The 8,969-nt window shown below is 37.4% G+C and overlaps 1 protein-coding gene across 1 annotated transcript; it reads left to right on the plus strand.

Annotated features, from left to right (window-relative positions):
* The first annotated feature begins 5,406 nt into the window (after positions 1 to 5,406).
* Positions 5,407 to 8,526, plus strand: LOC131035260 (probable disease resistance protein At1g61300). The gene has a single exon (XM_057966927.2). It carries the CDS (start codon positions 5,407 to 5,409, stop codon positions 8,524 to 8,526), a length of 3,120 nt encoding a protein of 1,039 aa, XP_057822910.2.
* Positions 8,527 to 8,969: the final 443 nt, after the last annotated feature.

The following is an 8,969-nucleotide window of genomic DNA, read 5'->3' on the forward strand; positions in this document are numbered from 1 at the left end:
ATAGAGGCCACGAGCACTCTTTCGTTCGCCATCATCACCTTCATCTTTTGCATCCCCTACAATGTCCTCATCACAGGAAACCTTACCTCCCCTGCTTCTCCCACTCGTGCTCATCATTTATGTTGCTCTACGTCAACGTCCTAGAAAAATGTATTGTTTACTTAATTTAACTTCTTAAGTTTTTGCCCACACTATATAAAAAATATATATATTACAAGATCAATAAATCCCTATTTAAAGTCATCCAAAATTTATCTTGGGTGCACATACATGGATTCTTATGTTTGTTAATATCATTGACTTGATGTATGCATTGGCCTAGGTCTAAAAATTTCCTTATTTTATCTTAACATAGGGTGACATTCGAGAGTTGGGCCTTACAAAAATATTTAATATGGGTTGAGCCATAAAATTTGGTATGGGAATACATGGCCAAATCTCATTGGTACATTCTCACATTCATGAAATCCAAAGCAAATTTGACACACACAATTTTTAATTTTAATATTTGACATATGTTTCCTTATGGTTAAGTTTAATACAAAAAAATGGCCTATACTAGTAATTGGTAGGTTTCTACATCCTAGTTACAAACACATTATCAATCCTAACTTATTTGAAAGATTGGCTTTAGAATTTAAAGGATTTATCTTTAGAGTTTCACGTACCTAAGAAGCCTACTAACTTTCACTACTATATGTACTTAAACTCGATAAAAATTAGCTTCCAACCCTCATTGATACGGGAACACACATATGTGGAGATTCACTTTAGCACATCAATAGATATAGATTCATTTGGAGCATCAATAGTTAGAAAATCCAATTGTACCTGCCACAAATGTTGGAAATTCATAAATTTAAACATGCATAGGCTCTTAGTTCCAAAAATATTATGACATTATGAATAATAGCATACCATGGACATATGCATCCTTGAAAATTTTACTTATTTAATATCTCAATTTCAATTTTGAAATATGATGATATTTAAAAGTTCCTATAGTTAACAAAATTAACTCACATGGATATATACAAAACTTCGTTACAACAAAAAGAAAGTAATATAATGAAAGCATACAAATAATTTTCACTCGTCTTCTTATACACCAAGCTTTGATAGCCATGTCAAATAATTTAGATTAGATATACCTCAAAATTTAGTGCTCACAATGACAACAAAATAATACATCCAAGAGTTATGTTCAAATGGCTTGGTTTGAATCAAACATTTATTTTTGGATGAGAAAATAAAGATGCAAAATGAGTGGAGAGATCAAAGGCTATCGTGGCTAGAGAAGATAAGGAGCATAAGAAGAGAACAAGTTTCATGCTTGGAATGGAGGGACTATGGGACTATCCAAGATTGAAGGGGAATCAAGGGTGACCAACATGTGTCTTGGATAGAGTAGATGGTAAGGATCTAAGATGCAACTTTTTGGAGGGCTGTGAAAATCTCTCCTGTGCCTTTTGACATATGTACCCACTTGAGGAATTGAGCACATAAATATTTGAAAAATGGTTGTTATACATGTGTAAATGATTAGGTAACTTGATTAATTTATCTTATATGGTTAATAAAAAATGCATAAAATAAGAAAATTAAATAAAAATGATTGTTTATTCAATTTTTAGGCCAGTTGAGATGGAGTTATTTAAATAAGTATTTATATTTATTTACCTAAGGTAGACTATAGAAAAAGCATGATTAGCTGGATTAATTTCTATAAATAGGATCAAATAATAATATAAGTAATAAAAAATAAATGATTAATTATAAATGAAATGACAAGTGATGAGCTAAAATGTTGATATGTCAAACTATCTATCTAAATATACTTTTCTAAATGGTAAAGTGAATATTTGATTTCTTAAAAAAATATTCTTAAGATCCAAAATATGAGACGCACTTGCAACATTGGTTGCCAATTGATGGTGCAAAAAATAAATCAAGTCATAAATTCAATCTAACTATCTCAAATATGTTTAAGTACCACATCCTAATCACAATAAAGTGTGATAAAAATATGAAAAAATTAATTAAGAGTGTATTAGAATTATAAGAACATCCTCATGTGTTCATTTGGTCCAATGCTTTCTTGTAGTATTTACAGTTTTTCTTCTCTTTGAAAAATATTTAAAGAGAATTAAAATATTTCCTTGTCCAACTTGTTTAGGATATTTTAATAACTTTTGGTATGCTTCTATACCTTATTCTTTCTCTTATTCTCTCAATATCTCTTGAATTATAACCTTATGCTTTACTAGGAGTACCTCCTATGAGTTGAAGGAAATTCCTTCTTGTTCATTTATATGTACACTTTTGGTAAATTATTGTATTTATGTTACATAAATTTTGAGTTTATATGGTATTCAAAGTCAAAGAAAGCATGTGAATTACTTATTCATTAGATATAGTTCTATATTTGCATTTAGTGATTTCAATTTATATAAAATAAAATGCAAATAATAAGTTGAGTTTGATAAATTATAATTTTGTTGTCTAATATTACTGGAGCACAACTAAATCTACAAATGAGTAATTGTTGGAATAAATTTTAGGAGTACATCTAAATTGGCTTTTGTATATAGATGCTACTAAAACTCCTATATAAATTTCTTGTTTTTCCATAGGAATGGCCATATTCTTATTTTGACTATATTGGCTATCAAAAAGAACAAATATTAAAGGTGGGCACTTTTGACCACATTGAGTATGTACGAGTATGTAAATATAAAAGAATTTAAGAAATACAGAAATATGAAATTTCAATTGAAAGCCTTGTAATTAACTAATCAAATACATAATTTACCATTATATTCATTTTTGTCTAAAAGATAGAAGGAGTGAGAACCAAAAAAGAAGATAAGGATGGTTAATAGATGGTCAGGGGCATTGCTTGTTATTTCAATAATTAGATTTGACATGCAAAATTTGAAGGAAAATTATATGTTATAGACTATCAATAATTTTTCATTGTGTTTGCTTTGAATCTATATTATTATAAATTGAGTAGACATATATATTTAATCTATTAAATTATTACATAACTTATCATTTTTATACAAGAAAATTATCATACATTTTAAATAGTAGAAAAAAAAATTTAAAGATGAGTGTGATATATATTAAAGCCTAAAAAGATATGATATAACTCTTTTAATTTGAACAATTTGAAATGATTAAATTGATCTAATTTGTCCATACATTTGTGTATCATTTCTACCTAAAAAAAAATAACAATTAATAAATTATTACTTTCACTATGATACATACCATTGCAAATATTACAGCATTTCCACTGATGCAAAAACTAATAAAAGATCACTGTGAATGTATGGTTTCTCTATCAAATATCTAAATAATAGATAAAAGTGACCATTTAAGAGATTGACTCTAAGAAAGAAAAATCTTAATAATATGGCAGAAATCTTCTTCTCTAATAACTTGGTTTTTAGAGAATACTATAGCCGAGTAGTCTCGCCATATTTCATGGAAAACAGTTCATGCCCCTTATCTGTGCTTAGCTTACACATTTTGCACACATGTCTAGCAGGGCAGTTGCAGCTACATCTGACAAAATTCTGATATCGCCTATAATGTGGCGGATGTCCATACCCCCATTCGAAGTTCCCCATTTTCACACAGACAGGGACGATACTGGCAAAGATTTGGATGCTGGCTCTACACCTGCGGATTACAATATTGATTTTATAAATTCTTTTCAAAAACTACATTTTGTGCATACCTTAAACAATATGATCCAACGAGACCGAGGCATCCTGTCAAACTTTTCACGGGCTTTGTCTACGCTTCCACATTTTCACTGTAGTCAATTTTACTTAATTTTTACTTCATTCTTACAAACACATACTTTATAAATGATGTTATTTGTTGATATTCAATTTTGAGAACAACATCCTGCATTCAATTTTACTTAATTTTTACTTATTTCTTGCAGACACCTACTTTATAAATGATCTTATTTATTGATATTCAATATTGAAAACAACATCCATAAAATATTTCTTACCTACCTCTTTCCCTTGCCCTATTCAAATTCACTTCATTTTTATTTCTTTCTTACCAACAAGATACTTTATAAATGATCTTATTCATCAATATTCAATATTGAAAACGACATCCATAAATATTCCTAACTACTTCTTTTTCTAATCGTATTCAATTTTACTTAATTTATACTTCGAATATTCATTTCGACCTCTTTACTAGAACAACTTGATTAATATTTTATTTAATTTATACAATTTTCTTTGGACGGCGTATTTAATTTATCGCTATCTCTTTCCTCCAGCGTATTTGGTTGGTGGCTTATTTCTTCTATGATTATTGCAACGGATCCACAGTTTTGTGGTGTATTTTTCTTCTGTTGTTCAACGCATCCATAAATATTCAATATTCATATCCATAAATTTTTAGCGATGATGACTTTAGATATATTGTCGCTGTCTTATGTCATTCTTTCTTTATCATAAATGATGCCGTATCAATTTGTCAGACACTGCCTTCAGATATTTACTCCTGTATTATCTCATTACACTATCAACCAAACCAGGCAAGATGATTTGAATGATCCATTATATTTCCCACTGACAGATTGTTGTACTACAAGAGAAGATTCCCAATGCATTTATCACGGTGATTGGTAAAGATCAATGCCATTGGTTATTGGGGTGCAAGCAGAAAGAGATATAGTCAAATTTACTGTTTGGTTATTGGGGTGCAAGGGAGAGAAAGAGCCATTGATGAACAAAACGAGCTCGTCCATCTCATATAAGATACGCCTTCGGCGTAAATTATAACATTCATAGCGATCTTGTTTTTTAATCTGACCTTGCTACTTCACGTAGTCTGGATTGTGCTATTTCTTTTTAAAATGAAGAGACACTTCACTATTTTATCTGACAAATCAATTTACCCTGCTGTTTCGTATGGGCTGGACTCTGCCACTTCTTTTATTGTGATAAAACTACTTGACCATTTTATCAAACATATCAATTGATGATACGTAATACAGACAGGACCGTGCAACTTCTTTTAAAAGTGAAAAGACGTGAAAAGACCACTACATCCGTTTGTCTTCCCAGGAGCCACTGCTTTAATCGATTATTGTCAGGCATATTAATAATAACACTTGCAGCTGCTGTCAGGTACGCTGGTGAAAAAAGAAAAAGTAAGTTATAATCACTTAGCAGGTAGATAAATACAGACCCTCTTACCATTTTGTCCGCTGCATAGCCAATGCCGGCATGCTGAGGGGTTCGATCGTGGTGGCCGTGTACGGTTTGGTTGGACAGTCATTGGCAGTTCCCGCAGTGGATGTACGTTTGCGCAGCAGGAGGGAAGGCGGTGCGGTCATGACATGGGGGCATCCATGGAGAAGGCATGGCATGCGCGGGCCATTTTGTCCGCTGCATAGCCAGTGCCCAGACGAAGCGTCAAGCGTCAACGCTTAGTGTGTACCATAACATCTTTGTAAGAAAGCCTCGGCGTAAATTTTATGGCCTGAAAGTAAGCAAGCCTTTAAACCCTGCAAAAGAGAGTCCGATCGACATGGGTGACCCTGGATTCGTTTCAGGATTGATAGGTTGGGGGATAACTGTAGCTTTGACAGAGATCAGCGAGCGCATCAAGCTTGCAGTTCAATGCAAGAAAGAGCTTCACAAACTTGAAGACTGTTTGAACAATATTGCCCCTCTCAACATGGCCATCCAGAGGTATCGGACGCACCTGAAGCTGGGCCAATCTGTTAGCCACGAGACACAGACGCTACGGCCCCCGGCTGTGAACGAGTGGTTGAAAAAACTCGATTCGCTTGTTAGACAGGCCACCGAGGTTGCAGAGCAGTGTTGCATACGCTTACCGACTTATAATGTGATTTCTCGCTACCGCATGAGCTTGAGGATACGGGAAATCATTGCAGGCGTTGAAGAGCATCTGAAGCAGGCTGCTTTGATTGGCATAACGACCACGCTTGCCAGCAATGAGGAGCTCGGGCGAGGTCTCCAACGTATTGAACAAAAATTGGACGATCTCGGCACTGCAGCCACCTCGTCGAATTATCCAACAGCAACACAGAGGTTTCAGCCAGTGAACGAACCCCTTATTGTGGGACAGGATGATGTGTTCTCTAAGCTGCGGGAGAAATTAATAGATGAAGGGGAAGGGCTAACTTGCCTGGGAGTGGTTGCCATGGGCGGAGCTGGAAAAACTTTGCTTTTGAAAACTGTGTTCAATAGTAGAGAGGTGCAGGATAGTTTTAAGCAGGATCTGGTGCTTTGGCTCACGGTGTCACATAATCCTTCTCTTTCTGCTCTCGCCCGTAACCTTGGAAGGCAAATTGCTCTGCAAATCAATCAGCCGTTTGATGAAGGAGGCGGCCAAGACGATTATGTGAAGCCGTGGATCTATGAAAAGATGAAAAGCAGGAGGTTTTTGCTGTTCCTGGACGATGTTTGGGAAAACAGCAGCGACGGGTTGCTGGAGGCGTTGGGCGTGCCGGTTGTAACGGTCGGCAACTGCAAACTGGTAGTGAGCGCCAGGGACAGAAAGGTTTTGGTAAAGTTAGCAGTGAAGCTTGACAATACAATCACCTTGACTGGTCTTAACGAGGATCAAAGCTGGGCACTGTTTTCATCTCATGCCTTAGCATACAACAATAATCTGGTGCCGTCAGTGACAGTGGAGGAAACGGCAAGGCACGTTTGCAGGGAATGTGACGGGCTTCCGCTTGCCATTAAAGTAATAGCGGCCACCATGGCAGGCGTCACAGGTCCGGTAGAATGGGATTTGACGCTTCAGAGGCTGCAAAATGCAGACAAGCTTAATCCGGATGTGGAGAAAAAGCTTTACAACCGCTTGAGGCTCAGCTACGATGCTCTGGCCAGGTACGATCCTCATCTACAACTCTGCTATCTTTACATAGGTGCCTTTAAGGAAGATGAATTTATGTACGTGGAGGATCTCATTAACTTGTGGATTGGGGAAGGACTAGTTACAACCAATCGCCCAGGTTACGATCCCTTGGAAATTGGGCGGGCTCAAGTAAATGTGCTCTTAGATCGTTGTCTAATCGAGGGCAGCGTAATGGATGCGGACGGGCAGGTTATGGTCTGTTCCATGCACGATGTGCTGCATGATTTAGCTCTGCAGATAGCGGAGTTGGAAGAGAATTGTTTGTACAGGGCGGGCAAAAACCTACAGTTGTTTCCAGAAAATGAGTGCAAGGGGCAAAGCAGGGTTTCTTTGATGGAGAACAATTTTGCCTCTGTTCCGGATTCATTCGAGGGTGGACAAGTCCTTTCCATGCTACTGTCCGAGAACAAAAACCTCACAATTTTTTCTGCGCGCGCCATGGCCACAATGACCCGGGTTCGAGTTCTGGACCTTGGAGGCACGTCAATTCAGGAGCTACCTTCCAGCTTTGGACGCATGAAACAGCTTGTTTGCTTGCGGTTGGCCCGCCTGCCAATTAACAAATTGCCTGAAAGCATCACCGAGCTAAACAAGCTTCAGATCCTGGATCTTTCCACCTGCAATCAACTGGAATGCTTACCCTCGGGGATTGATAAACTTGTCTCTTTGAAGTACTTGGACTTCTGCTACTGTCAGCGTCTGCAGTCTTTACCCTCTGGGATTTGCAGGCTTCTGTCTCTTCAGTATTTGCGATCGGAAGGATGTTGGAAAGCGTGGGGACCAGCGGTAACAGCACAGACTAAGTCCAAATTGTGCTTCAGAGCACCTGAAAGGGCAGCTTGCTTTAAGGATCTGCAAACCCTGACGCAACTCAAATGGCTGGGACTAGAAGATATGGGAATGACAATCGAACATGGTACTTTAGGCACCATGATAGAAATGAGAACTCTTGTCATAAAGCTCGCCAGCATGACTGCTCTGCCGGACGACATTACTGATATGACGAAGTTAAAAACGCTCTTCATAAGTTGCAGGGATTTGACAAGAACCCCGCCTTGGTTTTCTCAATTTCAACACCTGGGCTGCCTCATATTCTCTAAATGCGACAAGCTTGAACAATTGTCCGCATTGCACAAGCTTCCAAGATTGAGAAGGTTGGATATAGGTGCGTGGCATATGAAGGATTTGCCCCAGGAATTTGGGGAAGCAGGGGCGTTTCCTGCGCTGGAGAGATTTTGGGTGGAGAAAATGAACGCGCTGGAGAGGTTACCGGAGGTGATGGAAGGAGCAATGCCAGTGTTGAAAGTGTTGGGTGTTGTAAGTTGTGCTCGTGTAGAAATGTTGCCCGCCGGCTTTTTCGAGCTGCAACACCTGCAACAGATACAAATTCACAATACCAGCAAGGTGTTGCAAAGGATGGCAGAGGGAGGGCAAGATTGGGAGGTTGTACAACGGCTCACAAACAAGGGCGTAGAGATTATCAGAGAATATGGTGGTCACAAACGCTTAACGGAGATAAGCACAAGGATGGGGAGTAAATATTGGTGGGACCGGTTTGCAAAAGAAATGTGGATGAATTTCCATGTTTGAGTTGTGGAACTGCAGTAGAGAATTGATGCACGAGCTTTACCGCCATGCTGCATGTGCCTTCACTGCTGTGCACAGTTCTACCTTTAGGCATCTAGATAACTGTTGATCGACTCTGTTTTCAAGTTTATCTTCCAATTTCAATAATCCATTCGAATAATGTATGCATGATTAGACTATACTAATTGTTTTCCTTCAGAAGCCACAACCTCTACAAAATTCTGCATTGTTGTACTGCTTTCACAGACCAGAGTAACGCCTCTATATTGAGGTGCTTCAAGATGTAGCAGTTTTATCAGTTTTAATGAATAAAAGATGCATCTGTGTTAAAACATTCTGTGTTTTTAGCAGTTTGCATTTGTGTTTATTCTCTGTGTTTTCACAAAGTACACTACATTATAAAAAAATTCAGCTTACTACTTCAACATTTCCCCTCCGGCAGCTAT

Source organism: Cryptomeria japonica, chromosome 2 (assembly GCF_030272615.1).
Source record: "Cryptomeria japonica chromosome 2, Sugi_1.0, whole genome shotgun sequence".
Lineage (NCBI taxonomy): Eukaryota > Viridiplantae > Streptophyta > Pinopsida > Cupressales > Cupressaceae > Cryptomeria > Cryptomeria japonica.

Excerpts from the sequence above, each read along its gene's own strand:
- LOC131035260 (XM_057966927.2), top strand. The coding sequence starts at position 5,407 with ATGGCATGCGCGGGCCATTTTGTCCGCTGCATAGCCAGTGCCCAGACG.